This window comes from Colletotrichum godetiae (genome assembly GCF_030913485.1).
Source record: "Colletotrichum godetiae strain CBS 193.32 chromosome Unknown BDP55scaffold_9, whole genome shotgun sequence".
NCBI lineage: Eukaryota > Fungi > Ascomycota > Sordariomycetes > Glomerellales > Glomerellaceae > Colletotrichum > Colletotrichum godetiae.
The window spans coordinates 200,812-222,872 of record NW_026851257.1 but is presented as its reverse complement, the minus strand read 5'-3'; the positions used below and the strand labels follow the sequence as shown (position 1 = coordinate 222,872).

General features: G+C 51.7%; 8 protein-coding genes across 8 annotated transcripts; 5 read left to right on the top strand and 3 right to left on the bottom strand.

Moving 5' to 3' along the window:
• Nucleotides 1-515: 515 nt before the first annotated feature.
• On the top strand, nucleotides 516-5,072 carry BDP55DRAFT_546536 (ABC transporter; the record flags this gene model as incomplete). The annotated part of the gene is made up of 1 exon (XM_060568665.1): nucleotides 516-5,072. The coding sequence occupies one exon, from the start codon at nucleotides 516-518 to the stop codon at nucleotides 5,070-5,072; it is 4,557 nt and encodes a 1,518-aa protein (XP_060432743.1).
• Nucleotides 5,073-5,870: 798 nt separating this feature from the next.
• Nucleotides 5,871-7,316, top strand: BDP55DRAFT_653969 (Alpha/Beta hydrolase protein). The gene has a single exon (XM_060574234.1). It carries the CDS (start codon nucleotides 6,291-6,293, stop codon nucleotides 7,161-7,163), a length of 873 nt encoding a protein of 290 aa, XP_060432742.1. The 5' UTR covers nucleotides 5,871-6,290; the 3' UTR covers nucleotides 7,164-7,316.
• A 1,307-nt stretch (nucleotides 7,317-8,623) lies between these two features.
• Nucleotides 8,624-9,000, top strand: BDP55DRAFT_653966 (uncharacterized protein; the record flags this gene model as incomplete). The annotated part of the gene is made up of 1 exon (XM_060574233.1): nucleotides 8,624-9,000. A coding segment is annotated over exon 1 (215 nt), but the record flags the coding sequence as incomplete, so codon positions are not given.
• Nucleotides 9,001-9,450: 450 nt separating this feature from the next.
• On the bottom strand, nucleotides 9,451-11,671 carry BDP55DRAFT_653955 (uncharacterized protein; the record flags this gene model as incomplete). Its single annotated transcript, XM_060574232.1, has 5 exons — nucleotides 9,451-9,908; nucleotides 9,970-10,122; nucleotides 10,196-10,516; nucleotides 10,582-11,125; nucleotides 11,226-11,671. The coding sequence occupies 5 exons, from the start codon at nucleotides 11,669-11,671 to the stop codon at nucleotides 9,684-9,686; spliced, it is 1,689 nt and encodes a 562-aa protein (XP_060432740.1). The 3' UTR covers nucleotides 9,451-9,683.
• Nucleotides 11,672-14,093: 2,422 nt separating this feature from the next.
• On the top strand, nucleotides 14,094-14,801 carry BDP55DRAFT_725874 (uncharacterized protein; the record flags this gene model as incomplete). The annotated part of the gene is made up of 1 exon (XM_060579061.1): nucleotides 14,094-14,801. The coding sequence occupies one exon, from the start codon at nucleotides 14,094-14,096 to the stop codon at nucleotides 14,799-14,801; it is 708 nt and encodes a 235-aa protein (XP_060432739.1).
• BDP55DRAFT_427216 (uncharacterized protein) lies at nucleotides 14,653-17,885 on the top strand. Its single transcript, XM_060567494.1, has 5 exons — nucleotides 14,653-15,167; nucleotides 15,221-15,369; nucleotides 15,436-16,472; nucleotides 16,522-17,108; nucleotides 17,164-17,885. The coding sequence occupies exons 1-5, from the start codon at nucleotides 14,902-14,904 to the stop codon at nucleotides 17,609-17,611; spliced, it is 2,487 nt and encodes an 828-aa protein (XP_060432738.1). The 5' UTR covers nucleotides 14,653-14,901; the 3' UTR covers nucleotides 17,612-17,885.
• Nucleotides 17,886-18,992, bottom strand: BDP55DRAFT_427211 (uncharacterized protein). The gene has a single exon (XM_060567493.1). The coding sequence runs from the start codon at nucleotides 18,795-18,797 to the stop codon at nucleotides 18,159-18,161; it is 639 nt and encodes a 212-aa protein (XP_060432737.1). The 5' UTR covers nucleotides 18,798-18,992; the 3' UTR covers nucleotides 17,886-18,158.
• Nucleotides 18,993-19,186: 194 nt separating this feature from the next.
• On the bottom strand, nucleotides 19,187-21,284 carry BDP55DRAFT_691807 (key lime pathogenicity protein; the record flags this gene model as incomplete). Its single annotated transcript, XM_060577031.1, has 2 exons — nucleotides 19,187-20,911; nucleotides 20,997-21,284. 2 exons carry the CDS (start codon nucleotides 21,282-21,284, stop codon nucleotides 19,187-19,189), a joined length of 2,013 nt encoding a protein of 670 aa, XP_060432736.1.
• Nucleotides 21,285-22,061: the final 777 nt, after the last annotated feature.

The following is a 22,061-nucleotide window of genomic DNA, read 5'->3' as shown; positions in this document are numbered from 1 at the left end:
ATTCGCCGTTCACTCACCCCTTTGTCCAGAAACAGACCTTGAAAGACTTGTTCGCGAACATGCTTCATTGTCCTACCTAACACATCGCATCTACCTCCCAATCTTGATTATCAAACATCTGGATGCGGCCGATGGGATTCCCCCCAAATTTCGCGACACAATGCAGCGCTTATCCGAAGATGACACGTGAGCAGTCAGGTGCAGGCATGATTTCGGGAATAAGATTGACAAGGCTACCACTTTCGCGTCTGATCCTTCGTTACATTTAACCAATTGACGCTTCGTTACATTGGCCAATTGACGAATTGAAACTGTGAGAACCTTTGGAGCGGTGAGATCCGGTACTAGTACCCGACTTTCTAACCTCACTCCGTTATCTGCCTTCCCCCGCTGTCCAACCCAAGACAAAACCTTCACCCCGCCCCGTGGTTTGGGAGCTTGATGGTATCGCAACCACGCTCCGGGTTCCACACGTCTCAAGCGGCAGCAATCGCTGCCAAACTTTTTCCAGAAAGATGGGTAGCTTCGTAGACCTGGACGGCGGCGGCGAGCTGCCGTCAAAAGGTTTGCCGTTCTATAGCTATGTCGCCTTCCAAGATGTCCTTGCTGGCCCGTCTCACCTTCACTCTCCATCCCACGCACAGTTTCAAGCTGAGAACGCGACGACGACGATCCTGACTACGGCCGAACTTTTCAATGCTTCCAAAGTCATGGAAATCACCAACATTGTCCGCGCCTCGGTCGCGGCATCGCTGCTGTGCCTCGTTGTCCTGAGACCGCTTCTTCGCAGGAGACCCGCGTGGTGCTCTGGCTTTGCCCAGGAGTCCTCCTACGGGGATGCAGTACATCCATCTCTGAAGAAGCCTTGGACATTCTGGACAGTCTATCTATTCGCGGTTGCGCTAGCCGGACTGGTTCAGGGTGTTTCGTCTACTCTCGCGCATCGCCGCCTTTTTGACTTGCTGGACTTGGTCCCCTGGTTCATCGCCGCTTTAATCACCGCCGTGGACCGGCCTACTAAGACGCCCAAGACGCTGTTGTTTCTCTACCTTACTACATTGGCTTGCGGCATTGTCTCGACGGCATTCAGTTACAGACTTCACAAAATAGTCCACACGCTCGTCCTCGCAGACCCGTCCATCAGCCTGGTTGGCATCATTGGTATTGTAGCGATGCCGATGCGGGACCCGTCACTCGGCGACTCTGACATTGCGCGCACCGAACCCACCGACCAGCTTCGCAGTCCCGAAGACAACCTCTCTCTGTGGAGATTCATGACCGTGTCATGGATGGCGCCCATGATTTCAAAGGGCTACGAGAAGCAGCTGCACAACGAGGACGTATGGCAACTGCCATTCGATTTCCAGCATGAGCGCCTCCACGGGCTGTTTCACGAGCTTCGCGGGACCATGACCGCCAAGCTGTTCCTAGCAAACGGCCTGGACTTGATTATCCAGACGCTCCTGGGTATCGTTGAATGCGCCGCAGCACTCTCCGTCCCGATGTTACTGCAGCAGCTCTTGCGGGCCATCCAGAGCGGGTCCAAGAATATTGAGGTGTCTATCCTCTACTCCATTGGCATCTTGGCTGTTCGTCTCATTGCCTGCCAGGCTGCCGTGTTCCAACTCTGGTTCTCGAGGCGCTGCTATGAGCGGTCTCGCGGAGAGATGATTACAACACTTTACGCCAAGACTCTGTCGCGAAAGCACTTTGGCCAACCAGCTGCCGAGAAGATGTTAGATGGATCCCAGGAAGACGGAAACGACGAGAGCGACGACGATGACGAAGAGACAGAAGTTGCTACCGATGACAACGAAAGTGGCAGCGAGACTACCAGCCGTTTTGGAAAGCTCTTCGGTTGGTTCAAACGTGGGCGATCAACAAATCAAAAGTACCGCCGGGTGCAAGATCAAAAACCATCCAGGCAGCCCGCCACCACTGGAAAGATTCTCAATCTGATGAGAAATGACGTTTACGAAGTTGCCCAGCGCTTTTGGGAGTTCCCGGCCCTGGTCGTGAAGCCGCTCCAGTTCATCTTCTCCTTCTTCCTCGTCTGGCAGCTTCTTGGCTGGTCGTGCATGTTTGGCATGTTCTGCGTCGTGCTTGCCCAGATGCTCAACACTATATTCATCACCCAACTTCTCAGGAAGGAGCGCGTTCGCAGAGCCGCCACTGATGCTCGGTTGCAGTCGACGTCGCAGTTCGTCGAAGGGATTAGGCACTTGCGATGGTACGACTGGCAATCAAAGTGGTTGGACGCTATCATGGTCACTCGAAGACACGAGCTCAGGACCAGGGTTATCACCGGCCTATGGAGTATCGCGATTTCCACACTCAACATTACCTCTGGCACTCTTTTTCCTGTTGCGACCTTTTTTGCCTACACGTTCATTGCTGGAAAGACTCTGTCCGTTGATGTGGCCTTCCCCGCTCTGTCGCTGTTCACTTTGCTAGAGACCAGCTTCAAGGAACTGCCGGGGCTTATCACTGTTGTCCTGAACGCATCTATTGCCATGGGCCGTATCGAGGAGTTCATGGGCGAGCCTGACAAGGACGGCGTGTTTTCCGACCATCTCACAAACGATATCAAATTTACAAAAGCTACGTTTTCGTGGCCTGGATACGAGCAACCCGTGCTCAGAAACCTGGACATCAGCTTTCCGCAGGGTCTCACAGTCATCTTTGGCAAAGTCGGTTCCGGCAAGACTGCATTGCTCCAAGCAATCCTTGGAGAACTTGACCGGCAAATAGGCGACGTTATTATCCCAACAGAGCCCATCGGATACTGTGCTCAAAGCCCCTGGCTTCAACACATGAGCATCCGCGACAACATCCTCTTCTCAGCACCCTTTGATTCTGTGAGGTATACCCAGACTCTCGATGCGTGTGCCCTACTTCCCGACCTGGCTACCTTTAAGCATGGAGACTTGTCCGACATGGGCGAGAATGGAATCGGTCTGTCGGGTGGACAAAGAGCGCGTGTGGCGTTGGCACGCGCCGTGTACAGCCAGTCTCGCGTGCTCTTGCTGGACGACCCTCTCGCTGCTCTGGACCACAATACAGCTGAATCCATCGTGAAGAAGCTCTTCCAGGGTCCGCTGGTAGAAGGCCGGACCGTGGTGCTCGTCACTCATAGAGTAGACTTGTGTCTTCATCTCGCTGGCCAGATGGTCGAAGTTGTCGACGGCACCGCTCGCGTTTTGAACTCGGAAGAAGCATCGGCAGAAGTCGCCAAGTTCCTCCTGGAAGACGAGGATCCGGCGGCTCACCAGGACGAGCACGAGCACACCCTCGACGAAAGCCAGCAAGACGCCGCCATACCATCCAAGTTCATCGAAGAAGAGCACCGTGCTCATGGCGGCGTCATGCTGTCGGTTTACTGGACCTATATCAAGGCTGGTAAGCTCAAGTGGTGGGCTGTGTTAGTCTTGGTATTTGCATTGTTTAGACTGGGCAGCCTTCTCAACTACTGGTTCCTCAAGGCATGGGGTGAGGCATACAAGCACGAGACATCGACGAAGGGAGCTTCCGACGGTATCGACTTTTCCAAGCTCTTTGCTGGACTCCCGGACCCAGATACCGATCTGAGGCCCTGGTTGTGGGTTTATCTCGGGATCGCCGTTGCACAGGCTATGATTTACACGCTGTCGGAAGGACTCACTTTGCTCATGATCATCACTGCGGCAAGAGATCTCTTTAAGAGAGTCATCAACAAAGTCGGCCGAGCAACTTTCCGCTTCTACGACGTTACGCCGGTAGGACGCTTGATGAACCGCCTTGTCTCCGACATTGGCATGATCGACGGAGGCATTATGAGACCCCTGCGCGAAGTTGCCGTGCAGTCCATCACATGGTTCTCCAGCATGATTGTCATTGCCTCAGTCACCCCGCTCTTTCTGCTCTTCTCGGTTGGCATGACGCTATGGTTCATCTACATCTTCATGCGGTTCCTGCCTACCTCCCAGAGCCTGCGAAGACTGGAAATGGTCTCACTCAGCCCTCTCATGTCCAACTTTGGTATTCTGCTCGATGGACTCGCGACCATCCGCGCCTTCAAAGCCCAGCACCACTTCCAAAACATGAATATTGTCGTCACGGATGCCTTCCAGAAGATGGATCACTTCTACTGGAGTCTCCAGGCCTGGCTCATGTACAGATTCGATGCCCTCTCCGCCTTCTGCACATTTGCGCTTACACTTCTCGCGCTGTACAAGGGTCTCTCCCCTGGTCTGACCGCCTTCGTATTGACGACCGCGTCCGCATTTGTCGAGGCGACACATAACCTCTGCAAGCAGTATGGTACCTTGCAGATGGACTTCGTTTCAGTCGAGCGCGTGATTGAGCTTCTGGACATCCCCGAGGAGCCTTGCGGCGAACTGACGCCCCCAATCAGCTGGCCTCACCACTCGGACGACGTCATCTTCGACAACGTTACCTTAAGGTACGCTCCTCACTTGGATCCTTCCATCTCGGAAGCCACTTTTACCATCCCCGGGGGTTCCACTTGCGCGGTGCTCGGCAGGACGGGGTCTGGTAAGTCCACCCTAGCTCTCGCCCTCCTTGCGACAATCCACCCATCGGAGGGCGCCATCCGCGTCGGGAACTACAAGCTATCAGATGTGGACGTCCACGTATGGCGGCAGCGCGTCAGCTTCGTAGCACAAGATCCCGTGCTCTTTCCTGGGACGCTGAGAGACAACCTCGATCCTTTGCACCAGTATACCGATACCGAGTGCGTGGTCGTCCTTCACCGGGTCTTGGGCACCGGCTGGGACCTGTATTCCCACGTCGAGGGCGGCGGGAAGAACCTGAGTCAGGGACAGCGGCAGCTCATCGGGATCGGCCGGGCCGTCCTCCGAAGGAGCCCTATTGTGGTGTTGGACGAGGCTACTGCGTCAATTGATAAGGAGACGGCTGCCAGAGTGCAGGAGGTTCTGAGGAATGAGTTGACTACGAGCACCGTCATCACGATTGCTCACCGGCTCGAGGCCGTCCAGGACGCCAACTACTTTATCCGCCTGGACAAGGGGAAGGTTGTGGAGCATGGCCCGACGCAGGGGATTCATCAGTAAGGAGTTGCTAGTTTGTTGCATTACTTTTTTTGTTATATCTTGCTATATAAAAGCTTCTACAGTTCTGCCATGGTGCGGGCTTTAGAGTATGTTTAAGAAGTAATGGTCAAAATCCATTAGTTGAGGACCTTACGCTTCGGTCTCGGGTTCCAGAATGGCTGCGACTGTGATGGTGATCAAAGTCCGATGCTAAGTATCGACAAAGGTCGGGCTTGGCTGAGCAAGAAACGGTTGTATCGGCTCGCGGCTTGAGTCTCGAGGCCCAGTAAGGCTTGGAAGAATACGACATTGAGGCTCGTGAGAGTCTGAATGAGCTGACTGGAATAACGCATTGCGGTATAGCCATCGCCCCCCATCAACTCCAGACGTGATCTGTGCAGGATACCCCTGCCATCCCATGTGTCAAAGTGATGAACCAGTCGGGTCCTCCCGAGTGTTGTGTATGTGTGCGAGGAGCCCTACGGCTGGAACTGTGCGTTCTGTCCGAACTTCTTCGCGGGGGGTTAACAAGCTGCGTGGCCCCCATTTGCCTTTGTGAGTATGCGAAAGAATAGTGGCATTTTGTCACCTTTTACGGAGTCGTCCGACTTCATTTGAGAGCTGCCGCTTAGCCGACTAGCACGCCTGGTTATCCCACGATACAGATCATACTAATACTATAGACTTTTTAGGCTTTCTTCGTTTTCGCTTGCCGCGCGCGGCCCCCCGAGTTTAGATGTCTTAATGAGGCTCTCCCCCGGCACGGCCGGCCGTAAAGGCCACCGATTGTGGGCGCGGGCTACGGAGAGGGCGAAAAGTGCGAAAAACTCTAAACCGGGGTTTGCGAACTTGCGTGAGTCGTGATCCTGGCACCACGCCTCCTATTTTCAGGTTCTTGCTCCGCCACGACTGGATGAATTGCAATTAACTCAATTCCAGCCCTTCGGTTCGCCAAGCGGGGAACGAAGAGACGATGAGCTAGGAGAGATGAAGGAAGTCAAATGACAATTGTGTATTTATTTACACAATCGTTCCCCGACAAGTTCTAGAATTCTTCTTTTTTTTCCTCCTCCACCCTCATCAATCGCTTCGCTTTTGGATATCCCAAACCGCATCGTCTCTCACTCAGTCTCTCACTTTTTTTGTGTTTGTTTGTCCCGCACACTCTTTTTCTCTTCAACCAGTCACCACATTCTTTCTTTGTGATTTCCACTCAAAACCAAAAAAAAAACCGTCAAAATGCACTTCAACAACGCCCTCATGGCCGCCGTCGCCGTCGCCGGCTCCGTCTCCGGCCTCGCCGTCCGCCAGACCCCTATCTGGCAGACCCTCCCCGCGACCCCGGACCTCCCCACTCCCATCTCCACGGCCAAGACCGCCATCAACGGCATCCAGATGTGGTTCCAGGAGTACAACAAGGCGGCCGGCGGCGTCCCCATCGTCATGGACCACGGCGGCCTCGGCTACTCTGCCTACTTTGGCTCCGTCATCTCCCGCCTCGTGTCCGCGGGCCACTACGTCATCGCCGTCGACCGCCGCGGCCACGGCCGCACGACGTACAACAAGGACGACGTCTTCACGTACGACCAGATGGCGCTCGACATCCACGACCTCCTCGAGGGCGCCGGCGTGTCATCGTACAACGTCGTTGGATGGTCTGATGGCGGTATCACCACCCTCGCGGCGCTGATCAACTCCGTCACGGCCAAGCCCATCAACAAGGCCTTTATCTTCGGTGCCTCGGCCAAGCCTGACCAGACCAACGCCACCTTCAGCGACACTACCATATTCTCTACCCTGGTCGCCCGCTGCAGAACCGAGTACGGCACCCTCCAGCCCGGAGCCAACTTCACCGAGTTCGCGACAAAGGTTGCCACGATGGAGGGTACTCTGCCCCAGTTCACCGACGCGCAGCTCAAGGGCATTGCTGGTACCAAGGTCATGATTGCCGGCGCCGAGCACGAGGAGGCTGTCAACCTCGATGTCCCCGGTATCCTGAACAAGGCCATCCCCGGCAGCCAGGTTACTATTCTCACCGGTGTCAGCCACTTTGCGCCCATGCAGGACCCTGATCAGTTCACCAAGGCTGTTACCGACTTCTTCAAGGCATAGAAGAGAAGCTTTTTTGGCATTTGCAGTTGTTTGCTTGTTTAATTTTGCCTGTTTTATAGAGAGAAAGTCTCGGGACTCGGGAGGCATTTGTGTTGATGAAAAGCCCATTGGCGTAGCATTGATGAGATAGCTTGAATCCAACGACTGGAAGAACCTTCACCGTCCCGAATATAGAGCTGAATGTGACCAGCTGAAGAGAACAATCAACAGTAGATTGAGAAAAGAGCGTAAGCTCAACCTTGGTCCTGGAGTCGTTCCCTCTTTCCACTCACAAGGATTCATTTACTGGAATCAATATACACCCAGTCGAGATCCATAGCTGAACTCCATCCGACTTTATCAAAAAGCTCGCTCAGCAATGACCTGACCCCGTTGTTGAATCTTTTTGTCAAAGCTCGCAAGATCTCTAAGTGCAAGAGATTGCCGAATGATTCGAAATACATGCCTCTCGGCGATGTTCTCGCCCTCTGACTCAGCTAGCCGCACTGCCATTCGAGCGATTGAGAGCATACGGAAATTTCGAGTCTCGGAGTCAGCGAGAATGCGACAAAGTTCCCGAAGCCGAGTATCTGACCTATCTTCACTTAGATCGGGAAGCTCGTCACAGAGATGCTGTCTCCATAGCCTTTATGGTACGCTCTCTGCCGTGTCACCGTCGTCAAGAACCCATCCATCTTCGTAGTTGGTAACTAAGTCAACCTCTTCGAGCAACGTGCAGTCCACGTTTTTCAGGTGCTCCGTAGTCAAAAAGATGGCACCTGGGCAAAGTATCAAGTAATCGCGGAGCGCTTTATCGATGGTGCCATTCTTCGAGTGCAGGGTATCTGCTCTCTCAATCAGCATGATTGTTCCCCATTGTGAATAACAGCATAAATCGAGATTAAACCGTTTGAGATTCGGTACACGTTGGACCCGGTAAACAGCCCTTATTACATGCTCTGCGATATCTAAAAGAGAATATCAGGCTTTTCAACATCCGAGTAGGATTTTGGAACACGGCACTCACTATTCGCAATCTTTCGAGTTGTGCTTGTTGGTCCATGAAGCAATATTAGTAAGCCCGCACTCCCTAAACCACGGCATAGTCGTTGAAGTGCTCCCTCTCCTTTCGAGGCCATCTGACCCTGTATCAAGGACCGGAACAAGCGAATATCAACATAGTGGGGAAACAGGCTGACTGGTATCCATTGGATATTCTGGAGATAAGAGATGATGAGGCTGTCGGCCTCGATACCCGAAGTGAGGAGATGGGCCGAAATGCGGTTTCGACAGATGAGGTAGAGCTCCTCATTTCCCAAAAGATCGCTTTGATCGCCGTCAGTCTGGTTGCCATCAAGGCGTAGCAGTACACCTGTATCCGTGTTTGAAGAGTCAGAGTCCGATATGGATTCTAGTGTCCGACTGGCAACAACCACCCTTTCCTTCGTTTGTCTCTAGAAAGATTGTTAAAATCTCAAGGTTGAGCGATAGAAGAGGCTGCTATCACAGTCGGTTGTTTGTGATACAGTCTTTCCATAATGGCTAGCTGCTCCTTTCTTATTTTCGGGGGCCTGTTATGTGGGGTTTTCCATTGGCGAGCATATCGCAGGCGTTGATCCTTTCAATTTGACCATGTCCTCTTGGATCATTGCAGGATTCATCATCCTTGCTGCGAAAAGCATTCGAGTAAGCGAGTGGCCCTGGCGTGACATTTTCCTTGGCAGGGCAACTTGTCGAAGTGTACGCGAAGTCGCAAATGTTACGGGCCTAGAAGCTCAGGAGATACTTATGTACCTGCTATCTTCGGAAGCAAGGATTCCTCTGAAGAGTCGTGGCCCTCATAATAGTTAATTCACATTCGTCGGCGAGGGCCAAGGATTCTCGATCGATGTACAGCCCACTGTGGCTACTTTGACGTCTGGCGGAATTATGCTCGTCGAGGTTACCACTGGAGACGGCCCTGCACTAGTGTGTCTAGACTTACGCCCCGGAACAGGTCATCGGAACGTCGATTCACAACGACAAAAACTCTTAAAACAAGTTTCAAATCAACAGAATTAAGCAGTCTGGTGTCTTGCTTGCCCAAGTCCTCTCAGAGACGACCCCGAGGTAGAGCTTTCTTTCCAAATGAGAAGGCTCCGTTGGGACAGGGTAGTAGGGGTCTACGATGATAAGAGTCGTTCGATTAGATAGAGGAATGACTTATGGAGGATACGGCTGTTATTGTCCGAAATCTCCTATCTACTTCAGCTTGTGCATGTCAAATTGATTTATCATCGAATTAGCTCACAGCATAATAAGAGATGAGCGATAGTTTATCCCTTATGTTATTTAGGTAGAAGGTCATGGAAATCGGTTAATCGCACGCATTGCTGCTATTTGTCTTTCTATTGAACAATAACTCCGGACCCAGAAAGAAAAGGAAAGACAGATACTTTGGGCAGTAAAGTGTTCGCACTAATATGCCAAACTGTAGAAAATCAAACTTACGATAGCGATTAACAAAAGCAAAAAGATCAATAGGTCTAGCTAACGAGATTTTCATCTTCCGTCGAGATCCGTCTCTTCAGAAAATAAATCGACCAACGCTTCCTTAGCCCGGTGAGAAGTCTTACTTCTTTTCCGTCTCTCGAGCCAGAACCAGATTCCAGCGGGGACGAAGGTGAGGAGCATCAGTGGAAGTGTGACTTCTAGAAAGCGATCAAGCGCAACTTTTGAGAAGACCTCACCGCCCTGATACTTGACAACATCTGTGCTGAAGAAGGTCTTACAGGAGAGAGTCAGCAGCTTTTAGAACGTTGGCAGTGTGAATTATTGAAGAACTAACACTTGAGAAGGTTGCAGGCAGATAAACCACGGTCACGATTGTGACTATGCGAACAGCAATAGCTTCTATCGCACTGCGATCGGCTTGGTCATACATACTAGCTGCAAGTCTTGATGAAATAATAGCACTTTGGGCTTGCAGATTCTGAATGAGCTGTGGTTCATGATGCAGTTGCGTTAGTGGAGTTCGGGTTTACAGATGTGGCGGGAACTCGTGGGTCACTCACAACCGTCTTCCGCTCAGCTAGAACTTTCACCAATACCTGTGCCCTGGCGATTTGCATTTGCATTTCACAGATGAGTTCTTCTAGTTGAAAACAGAAGTCCTTGACTCCCTGTTGGCACGCACGTCGCTCTCTCTGGGGGAAATCGCTATCCTTGAGTAGATCTCTGTAGTATCTCTGAAGAAGCTTCAGAACATTGACGTTCGATTCCATAGACATAACGGTGTCAGTGGTCTTCTCTTCCCATCTCTGAACCGTACTGAGAGAGCCGGGATCTAATGTCTCGATGTGAGCCCTTTCTTTGACAAGCGTGGCTTTGAGGGTCTGATGAAGGATACAGATTAGTCATATCTGCAGAATCATGAATAGGCATGTCCCGAAAAACCTGCCAGTGTTTCAGCCCTCTCTTCGAGGAATCGAATGTTCCACCTCCATTCTGATGTAGCCCAAGATGCAAGAGATAAGTGTACATCCATAGATGACTTGAAGCTTTGTTGAAAAGTACTGAAGCTGGTTGGATAAACGTGATTTTCATGATAGAGCTCACCAACAACTCTTTTGATGGACGAATGAGGGTCTCCGATGATCCATAGTTGTGTGCTTTGGCCAATGTCGAATTGGTGGTGGATAGCCGCTTGCCGAGTTTTCCAACCATCGATTCCTTTGTCTACGGCGGTCTTGATGTTGTAACACAGTTGATATTGCCTGCCACTCCGGCCAAGCTCAGGCAAGATCGTTGCCGGTTGTGGGTTCGTTAGAGTTTTCTGTGTTCTGAAACCACTGAAATGCAGTTCTTTGTCATCGCCATGGGGAGATGCATATACGTAGAGAAAGTCCAGAAAGTGTAACATGACCTGATAGAAGCTCAGCAGCTGGAACAGCATCATTGCACTTAGCTCCAAGGGTCCTATTGCACTCTCGGCGCACAAAAAGCTGTCTAAGTTAGGCTTAAATTCGCATTAATGCATATTGTGTCTGATGATGAGGTTAAGAATCTGATCATTGCGAGTCGAAAAGAAATATTGGGACTAACACAAATCGACAGGCCTCGTCTCCCTTGAAGCTGGGCTGGACTACTACCGTATCATTGGTGGCTGTAGTATTCGATGCATCGGTGCAGAGGAAATCTCGGAGTTGTTCGTCGCTGTGAATGTTGCTCTTCTTCACTGAACCAGATGCGGATATGTCCCGGAACGGAAGATAGTGTCCCTTCTCGAGACCTTTGCTGGTGAAGAGCCGGTCCCTGCACTCCCACAGCCTGTTCCGGTGACGATCCAGCGCCGCTGTGCCATACGCAGTGGCAGACAGATGGTTCCGTGGATATTGGCCATACGCGTTGTACGATATCGTAAAAAGCGTGGTGGCCGTCATTGTGACTTTTTGGAACGTAACTACTGCAAGGCCTGTTCCTGTTGTTTGTATCAACGTTGAGACTTCGGAAAGGCCGTGTGGGTGCATGGTAGGAGGATGATAAGTCATGTCTTTTTGCGAGAAGGGAACGAGGCACATAAAGAGAACGTCCATAGCCGCAAACAAGGCATACACACCGGGCGCCTGGGCTTTCGAGATGATTGGAACACATGGCTGCGTTGTGGTGGCTGTGTAGGACGCAGCAGCCCTGTCTCACCGAAGCCAACAATAATACTGGCACAGGTAACTTTGTTTACCATTTTACCCAATAGCTAATTATGAGCGGCCTAAGAAGATGCCTTTGGCACGAAAACTTTTCTCTATTTGAGCTATGTAGAGGCCTTGATTCTCTCATCATTCAAGATATCTGATTATTGGTTGTGTGTACAAAACGAAAGCATAGCGCAATTTCTTCACACGCACTACGCCAGTTGATAGGTACCAGCCTTCTTCTGTCAAACGCCGATTGAAACCCTCCAATTCCCCCGTTCCTGCAGTCCAAATTTATCTAGTTAAAGTCAAAATCATCGGAGATCCTTCTAGCGGGGTCAGGTGAGTTGTCTCTTTGCTCCCTGTCGACAGGGCGAGCCCGCAGGGTGTCAATAGTCCTTTGCTCAGCCTGCAGTACATAATCTGAGTCTCCATCACGCAAAGAAGTATAATGTGGAGAAGTATAATGTGGATTTCTACAAACCTCGCTCAGCTCCCTTGGAACCCAAAAGTAAAACTTATCTTCGTACATCTCCTACGGGCTCTTGTCAGTCATGTTATCAGTGGGAGGAATACTGCAATACAAAATTGTCTTTCATTGAGTCTTCGCCCGTCCTGTATCTGGTAGATGCCTATTAGATACCGCCGAAGATCGGGCCATTTCAAGTTATATGCTGAGACAGTTTGTTCAACCCAACCGCGAGGTGACGGGGGTAACGTTGCTCTGCGAGGAGGTGGCGGTGGCATCTCGTTATCAGTTGGTTTCCTCCAAGTAAAAGCCTTCTTGAATGAGAATGGGGGATCGGTAGGCATCCTGAAAATCCGTGTATGACTTTTGCTACGTGGATGAAGCTAATGCAAAAGTGGCAGTGAGGAGGCACAGCTTCAGAATCAGGCTGTCAGACAAAAACTGCCCAAGGAGATACAGACAATGGGAGGGCTGACGCTGTTATAAGGCAGGCTCGGGCGGGGAAACGATAGCGAAAGAGTGTGATTTCAGCCCCAGCCGATTTAAAAGGCTTGGGGAGCATTGGTTCTTTTGAATCGCTGTAAAAATGAGACCGAGACATGCTGTGCCACTCAGCAGGGCGGACGAGTCTTGATCCAGTCGTTGACCGACCTCACCGGGACGGCACAGGCTGCCGCAAGGCAAACAAGCCAGTGACTTGGTGGTATGGCTCAACTGCCTGGCTGGCCTGAAAATTCTAGCACATGTTGCCTTCACACCCTTTCCAACGATGAGCCGCACTGCTATGAGGTGGGATCAAATTGCCTTACACCCTTAGCTCAGGCTTCCGACTAGATCTTCCTCAGGCGACTACCCACCCCAACTGTGCTCTACATGGCCAGAGCAGGCAGCAGATGAGGCATCGATCTTTGTGGGAGTGAGGTGAAGTTTAGGTTGAGACTCACGTTTCCCCAACGCGGGACGATAGATCATCTCATATTGCTTCTGCCATACCTCCCGTTGAAATTCCGCTAGTCTGGGTGTGGGGCTCGTCATTCCATAGGGCATTTACCAATAAATGAGGGGGGATCGATCGGTATCAGTGATGCTTAGTTTGAGTAGGAGGGCCGATTTGCTGGTTCGCGAACCTTCATCAGGCTGTACGGAGTACTTGACGCACTGTGATGGCGCTTAACTCAGATGACAGCATATGCCATGCAGCTATACTTTTTCAACCCCCCCCCCCCTTTCTGAAGTTCTGTCCACCCTCCAGTTTGAGTCTGTGACTGCCGCCTAACGGAAAACCAGGTTTGCACCTTCTTAACCATCTCGAGAATGAGGTTGAGTATTGGCGGGGGGTGTATGTACCAACGGCTATGTTAGCGTGAAAGATTATCAGTACATGTGCTTCGGGAAACAGATGTGTTTTTCTGCTTCTACCTTCACATTGCCCTCTATGGTAACCCCATTCGACGGCAATTGATCTAGAAAAGAAGGCTTGTGAGCAAGCGACATACACGATAAGGCGGGGGTGGCTCCATCCGCACATGGAGAGGTAATCCGAACACTACGCCCTCTTTCTTCCCACCCACTTGCAAGGCTCGGGCTCCAGTCTCGGTCTGCCACTCTGATTTCTTATTTGTACACATCAAGAGCCTCGCACTTGATTACCTTGCTTGAATTTTCAAACGTTCCGAGAATCTTTGATTTCACTATTTCAGCATTGATCTGCACACTTCTTCGTGACGCCAAGGAGTTGTCGTCTGGCATCACTTACATCGTTCTCCTTTCTCTTGTTCGCGTCCTTACCGTTTGACTTGGTTTTTTGGCGTCATGAATCGCGATAGCAAATCCGATTTCAAGCTGCAGTTCCAGATCGCCTTGTCTGAATTTGATGATATACGACGGGACGAGACGCGAACCTCAGCATGTCGGCAAGAGTTTGTGCTTGTGGACAATGTCACCAAAAGGCTAAAGAGTCGTTCTGCCACCTGTTCCGCCCAGTACGACAACAATCTCGACAGGTTACAGCGCACCGCATACCTCCAGTATGAGCTTGAGCCACCTCAAATGCGAGCTCAGCATTACGAGAAAGACGAGTATCTCGCCATATTCTACACCTTACTCGACATTCGAGCGCCATCACTTATAAACCTTTTTCGTGACAACGGACTCAACAAGCTTCCTATCGAACTCACATTGCTCAAGAAGTGCATCAAGCCCCCCTCGAAACCAAGATTCCATAACTTTCACGAGCGATTCTATAAAACACAATTCGACTGGTGCCCAATACGTTTCGACATGGGCATGCGTCAAGTCTATCGCGATGCAGTCAGTCCACTTTCGCGCAAGGAGAAGATCACGCCGTATCGCGAGGGCAAGGGTCCGAAAGAGAACAACGCCACTCTATACGCCATCGACGTTCCAGAAGAGCTTGTTGGGCGTCATCTTCAGGAGAGAATGGCATCAGCCAAGATAGAAAGACAAGGAGAGGGGAGAAATGGCAAGGGTCTGGCAAGTCTTCTCCAAAGCAACTCCTAGAATGGAATACTAGCTTACCGAATGTCAATCACAGACATATCGCTTCGCATTGAAACAGTTCAGACCACACAAGCATGAACATTTCCTCAATGAGATCAATATGTTTAGCAATCTTGAACATGAGGAAGGAATGATTCAATACATCGGATGGTTCGGGAGTTTCGAACTCGGCGATGATGGTGCCAAACAAGAATACTTCAACATTGTGCTTGAGCTTGCCGACTTCGACTTCTACGAGGCGGTGATGAGGCTATCACCGCCAATATCGTCGGAGGAAATCCATGGTTTTTGGGAGTCCATGTTTGAGATCTCGAAGACACTGGCGTCTATCCACACAATCACGATCGACAAGCTGAACTTTTGGACGTAAGTTGACGTCCATGACAGATTCATGATCAAGGCTGACTACTCTATATTAGATGGCACGGAGACATCAAACCGGAAAACATTCTGAGAGTCAACGATCGCTTCAAACTAGCCGATCCTGGTGAAGCAAGCATGTTGCTCAAGAACTCGGGTACGCCGTACTTACCTCCTTCGAGATCATTAGGAGGTACAAGAACTTATGGTAAGTCCGTTGGCTCCTGAGCAGAATCCCAACAGAAAGCAACTGGTTGACCAAGTCGATGACTAGCGGCACCCGAAAAGACAGCTTACTTGGATGACATCAGCACCAAGATGCCGAAGGTTACTCCAGAAAGTGATGTTTGGTCTCTTGGATGCGTCCTGTCAGTTGCTGCGACCTATGTGGTTCTTGGGACTCAAGGAGTTCTGATCTATCAACGGCTTCGTCGTCAGGACACTCAGAATGCCAGAGGAAGAATGAGTGACGCTTTTCATGACGGCGAGCGTGTCTTACCCGAAGTTCTTCACTGGCACCAGTATCTCCGCGAAGCATCAAGAAAGACAGACCCGTACACGTCCGCAATCTTGGACATGGTCGATGGCCATATGCTTGTACCCGGAGACAGTCGGCAGACTGCAAAAAAAGTATGCGCCAGCTTTAAAAGCATTCTCGCGAAGAACGATACCCGCCCTTCCAAGGTACCCCCTGGCTTGCAACATATGCTTCAAAGCATTGAACTTGAGGTCGAACGTTCTTCAGAACACAAGTCGGGGATTAAGAGAATTGACTCGGACGATATCACGAAAACGATGGAGCCCATCGACTTACCCTTACCCGAAATCGAGTTTGAAAGTCGGAAGAAGTTGCTGGATCAAGCCATCCAACCAACGGCCCAACGACCACGCACCACCCGTGGATCCCCGAGCCAGTCACCACACCCAGCGGTGAGATATCCTGTGCAGAGTGCGGATCGACAAGGTAGTCTGCACTCTCACACTTATGGATACGCAGACCCTTCACGAAGAAACTCCGCAATCTCACCTTTGAGCCATCCAGTCGGCGTCCCTTCATCTTCATTCTACTCGGAGTCTCCCAGTTACCGGTCAAGAAGTCCGATACGACGCGAACCTGTCAAGGCTTCTCAAGTAAAACAAGAGCTGAAGAAAGTAGGGCTCAGGTTCAAACCGTCACCGAAGAGTCTCAGTTCACTCATTCAACGACAGAAGACTTCCGTCAAAGGGAAAACTTCCAACAGCAAGGAAAGCCTAGACGCCCTGACTGAATTGGACTCTCGGCTCGAGGAGGAATACAAGGGCCGTGATATCGTGAGTATATCAAGCTTGAACTTCAATGAACTTAGGCTAATGGTAACAGGTCTTCCTCGTGGACAATGGCACGACTATGCGTAAGTGGTGGTCTTCAGTCATCGACCTACTAGAGGTCATGGTATGGCGAGCGCTAGCGTACGACGACGACGGGATGGAGATGTACTTCACCAACCCCGACACGAATCCAAGAGCCATCGTCAGAGGCAGTAAGTCTCAGTCGGTTAAGGATTTCACCAAGGCACTAGAGTTTGCAGAGCCCGAAGCAGCCAATTCCCCCACATCCGCGGTCGAAACCACCATTATCCCTGAGCTCGAGCGGATCATCAACGACTACACGAGAGCAAAGACCTCAAAGGATGAACCACGGAAGAAGACCATCATTGTATTGACTGATGGTATCTGGCAAGGTATGCATGATGAATACACCGTCGACACGTATCTCAGATCGACATTTCATTGTTTGAGAGATCTGCATGGAGACTTGACGTACATTCAACCGGGCCAGCCGCATAGTCGAAAGGATGTGTCAGAAATCAGACCTGTGACTATTCAATTTGTTCAGTTCGGCGACAACAAGAAGGCAGGAGAGCGACTACGCCGCCTGGACGATGACTTAGCTAAATACGGTTGCCCGTAAGGACCAGTTGAACCCCTCTCTATCGTAGATCCATATGTTGACACTGAATAGCGACCTGATCGATACGGAACACGCTGAAGGCGATCTCTATAAGATGTTTCTCGGGAGCCTATGCCCAGACATCGATCGCACTCTGAGATACAGCATTGGGCCTCAGTCTCAGTCTCCGACTTTCCATGTCCCACCGGAGCAAGGTTCCGGCGAATCCACAAACACTCTTAATATCCGGACCAACACGATGCATCAACATCCGCAAGAATCGTACAGCCTAGCTCCTCTACAGACCTCGCCTCTGGCGATATCACCCGTGGATTTCTCTGTGACTCATCATGGAGGCTTCACGTCACCTGTTCCAAATTACGAACTTCCTGCGCCGACTTCATACGACGGCGCATCTCACGCCGTATCTCCCATGTCACCTCAGCCTTCCTCTACGCAAAGGGATGCACGGTGGCAAGTTGCTGGCCCGTCATCAGGCAGTACAGCACCTCCGTGGTAACCGGCTGAATCGAGTTCACCCAGCAGACAGCATGAGCAGACACCCGGATCACCGGTACCTGGCTCGCAAATCTAGTCCTACAGACATATGCACTTTTAGTGTATTATTGCGGCGTAGTGGGTCAATAACGCTTCAGGTTGAGAAGCATTTGGGCGCAGACTGTATTTTAGACTTTTTCTTTCGCTCTTAGGGTTCTTCCACGGATGAGTGGACGGAGTTTGGAGGATCTATAGAGGGTGCTGCTTTCACCTCAACCCTTGACAAGGGCGTCGGTTAACGACTATGATAATGAGCTGCCGTGGCATTTCGTCTGCCATGGTTATGAGACAATACGAGAACACGTCTGGGATTCGTAGGTCTTGCCAAATCCCGGCAATCATCAGTTGACTACTTCGCCATGTGGCTCGGTCAACCAGCTAGCCCCCAGTCCCCTTGGCCGAGATGCTGAAAGCTTTGAGTTCACCTCAAGTGGATAGTACTTTTCATCGCAAGTGTCATACGCATCACATTGATACATAGCACAGTTGTATCACGTCTTGGGAGTAGATCATGAGGTGGAAGGTGATGAACACCTAGTTTGCTTGTTTCGTGCTATACACCCAGTGGGACATTTGCCATATGCCCTCCGTCTTCTTGAACCCATCCAACGCAAGCGCGTGCTGTGCGTCTTGAACCTGACCGACCATCCATCCAACCCATGTATATACATGTCTACGGGACGAACCCTTTCGTCTTCCCAGAAAGCGTGCATAGCCCTTCCCAAATCCCCAACACCATGCAAGAAATCCACAAGATTGTAAAAGTTCCAAGATAAAAGTAAGGAAAACCTCCTTGCGGAGAAGAAAACAACGCCTGTGTACCATATCAGGGCCGGGGGAGCGACGGTTGCCATTCCGTTCGCCTCCCACCTCTCCTTTTGATCCATCCGCTGGAGACTGGGTTGGTTGTCCAGAAACGTGGCCGTTTGTGTGTGTGTGTGTTTGTATATGTACAGCAATGTTTTCAAGGCCTCGGTTGCACCACCGAAAGGCATTCGGCTCTTGAGGCGCGAAATGCTGTCACCGCATTCCACTGAGCCATTGTGAAACGTATCTCGACCCGACTGGCTGAGAAGGAGATAGAAATAGAAATAGGTCGAAGTCGAAGAAAGTCGGGAAGTGACTGTGAACCGGAAAAAACGGAGCATTGGAATAGATCGGGCTGCGCAGGTGTGACCCGGCGAGTGTTCCCACCCGGCCGACGACACCGGGCAGCCGTGTTGATAATGATCATGATGTCATAATATGTTGCCAATCGAAGGAAAAACGTTCTCGCTTTTTTTCGTGATTTCTTTGTTGCTTTTTTCTTGACCGACCATCCAAAGGTCGCGTGGTGGAGGGCGACGTTGGGCAGAGCCGCGTCATGCAGTTGGTCAACCGAAAGTCGGCCCAATGAACGCCTGAGCGCGGCCCAACAGCCCGAGATCTCAAACCCAATCACGATTCGCGGGAGAGAGTGCAACCCGAGTGGCACGAGATGCGAAAGATTCCGAAATTAAGAAATCCGTGTGAATTCAACAATGTTCCCAAGTAGTCTTTAGTAGGCGGCATAGCCTTCAAAGGCCTCCGCTGTAAGCGAGTCTTGGTGGTAGTTGGTGGGTGTGACGGTGTTTGACGACGAGATGGAAAAGGCCGTCTCGTGCGACAGACCGTTGTTCATTGGCGAGTTCTGACCAAACGGGGAAAAGGCAAAGGCTTCCGACGCGGAGGAGAGCGGCATATTGGAAACAGCCAGGTACGAGGCCTGGGTAGTGTCGATCGCCGCCAACTCAGGCATGTGGTAGGACTGCGGGAAACCCATGTCGTAGGTCATGTTCTCGCCCATGTGGCCAAGAGACAGGTCCATTGACATGGAGGGGTCAAACTGTTGGGCCGTGGCCTGAGTTTCCTCCTCATCTTCCTCTTGGGCATCACCCTCGGCGACCTCGTCGTCGGCAGCCACAAACACCTCTTCCATCCACTGCTTCAGCTCATTCATGGGGGGCCAGTCGCCACCGCCCTTGCCGCCACGCTTCTCCTCGTCGTCGCCCCGCTTGTTCTTGCCACGGGGAGTCTTGGGCTTGAAGTGCGTGCGGCGGAGATGAGCTGCAGCGTTGTAGTACGCGCCGTATTGCTTGCGGGCGACGCATTGCTTGCACTTGGAGAGCGGGTTGATGGCCTGGACGCCACTCTGCATGCCAACCGTGCTGGGGTCACGGCACACGAACTTCTTGACGATGCCCTCGTGCTTAGCGTTGATGTGTCTGCGCAACTCGTGGTCGCCGCGGAAGCCATCGGGGTGATCGCTGCACATATCGCAGAACACCTTAGGGTGCTTGGGACGAGTGTAGCTACCCTTGGAGACAGCAACCTTGCCTTCCTTCTTGGCAGCAGCCGACTGGGACTTGACAGCATCGTGAGGCTTGGGGCAGATCTTTGTGCGGTTCGCATTTTGAATCTGCTGGAGTCGTGCTTCCTTTGCCCTGCGCTCAGTGCTCGACTTGGTGGATGCGTTGCTGGTAGCGGAGATGGAGCGCTCCATCATCGACGAGCCTTGGGTGAGGAACTGCTCATCGATGGGCGACTGTTGAGGATATTGCGGCGAAAGGCTAGTGCCCGCGCCGACGTAGGCGAGATAATCTGACTTGTTCGGTGACGTGCCGGAGGGGACTGCGTAAACCTCGGGAGACATAAAATCGGCAGCACCTTGCGAGTGCGCTGAGTTGATTCTCGTCATGCCGAATGCGCCGCTGAGTGACTGGTTGTCGAAGGAGCTGTTCTCCCTCGTAAGAGGCATGGTCTCGGCAGCCGATGTGCCAGAGCTCATTGACGGGCAAACCGAGTTCATGAGGCTGGCCTGTGAATTCCGGCCATCGTAGGGCGTCAGGAAGTTCTGCGGCGGCGGGACCATGGCTGGAGACGGTATGCTCTCGTCTTGCGCAGCGAGAAAGTCGAGAGGGTTCATGCCGACCTCTGGGAAACCTGCGTTCTCCTCTACAGGCGAGAGGCCCGAATGGCGTCGATTTGTTGGCGATCGCTGAAGGGAAGACTCGAACAAGACATGAGGGTCATCTTGGCTCTGATAGAAGCGATCCATCATGGGATTGGGGTTATTTGACGTCTGGAGGGGTTGCAGAGGGCCCTTGACGACGAAAGGGATAGACTTTTCTGATCTGTTGGAAGCACTTCTAGACATGCCCGTCATGGGCGTGGCGCGGGGGTGCTGCTGGGACATGACCCTCGCGCGCTTCACGGGATGGGGGGAGTCATCACTTGTGCGCTCCTGTAAGAGATTGTTAGCACGGAGACTTGGTTCACCATGGTCACGAGCAATGATGATGGTGATGGGTACTGTGGTGGTGCATTACCATCGTTCTTGTGGGTTGGGCAGCGTAGCCCATATTGGACTTGCTTCTGGGTATTGTGGCCCTGCGGTTAAGCAGAGGAGCGGCGTTGGGCTGTTGGTGTTGTGTGAAGGCGGTTACGTCTACATGGCAATCCCCTTGTGACGGGAGCAGGTTGAAATTGCTCTGGGCAGCTTGCGGTGCTGCTGATGCATTTTGCTGAAGAAGAAGGTTTTGGAGGTTTGCCAGCTCTTGCTGCTTCTGTTGCATCTGCCTCTGAATCTCCTGGACGTTATTGTAAGGATGGTTCATGTTGAGTCAAGTCGGCGGAGAACAGCGGGGTGATGGGCGAAGAAGCTAGGGTGGGTTTGGTATAGTAGGGAAGAGTGAAGCGTGCCGGGCTTCTACTCGGTTGAGGTATCCAAGGCCGTCCGAGTCAAGACGGAGGGATAGAGTGTGGTGTTAGACGTCGGTAGTAGACGAGGTGTGATGTGACACGATATTGCTGCAGCCTCGTTCTTCTTCCTCCAAGGTATTCAAGGTCTCCCGAATGACAAACTTGTGGAAACCGGGCGGGGAAGATGAATTGTTTTGCTGGGAGCGAGACAAGCAAAACAAAACGTTGTTGTTTGGCTCTTGTCTTTCTATGTAGTATGGCTGATGCTACGCAGCGAAACAATGAGACCCGGCGGCGTCAAGATTTGTTTCCTGGTATTCGAGACTCTTTTGGTGGATTGTTGGGGGGGTCTCGAAGATTTGTGCGAGCAGCAGGATTCAAGGTTGACTTGACTTGGAATTTTGGCGAGGCGGGTTGAGGCGAGTTGATGTTCGATGGTACAGGGAAGTCTGTGGCTTCGAGTAGGAAGACGATCGCAGGAGAATTCGGGAAGGCGGACGGCGAGAGGCCAGTGGTTTAAAGAAGTCGACAGGATCAGCAGCGCAACGAATGTCCAGTCATGGAAGTGAGGCTTTGCGGCGTCTCCACAGCGAGCTGGTAATGTCGGTGGAACAGGCAAGACAGAGCACGCTAGACGAGCAGGGATGGAGGATGGAGATGGATGTGAGGGTGGATGAATGATGGCGGATGGG

Excerpts from the sequence above, each read along its gene's own strand:
- BDP55DRAFT_653969 (XM_060574234.1), top strand. The coding sequence starts at position 6,291 with ATGCACTTCAACAACGCCCTCATGGCCGCCGTCGCCGTCGCCGGCTCC.
- BDP55DRAFT_427216 (XM_060567494.1), top strand. The coding sequence starts at position 14,902 with ATGTTTAGCAATCTTGAACATGAGGAAGGAATGATTCAATACATCGGA. Across the intron at positions 15,168-15,220 it reads GACAAGCTGAACTTTTGGAC|ATGGCACGGAGACATCAAAC; the intron begins GTAAGTTGACGT and ends ACTCTATATTAG. Across the intron at positions 15,370-15,435 it reads AGGAGGTACAAGAACTTATG|CGGCACCCGAAAAGACAGCT; the intron begins GTAAGTCCGTTG and ends GTCGATGACTAG.
- BDP55DRAFT_427211 (XM_060567493.1), bottom strand. The coding sequence starts at position 18,797 with ATGCTCCGTTTTTTCCGGTTCACAGTCACTTCCCGACTTTCTTCGACT.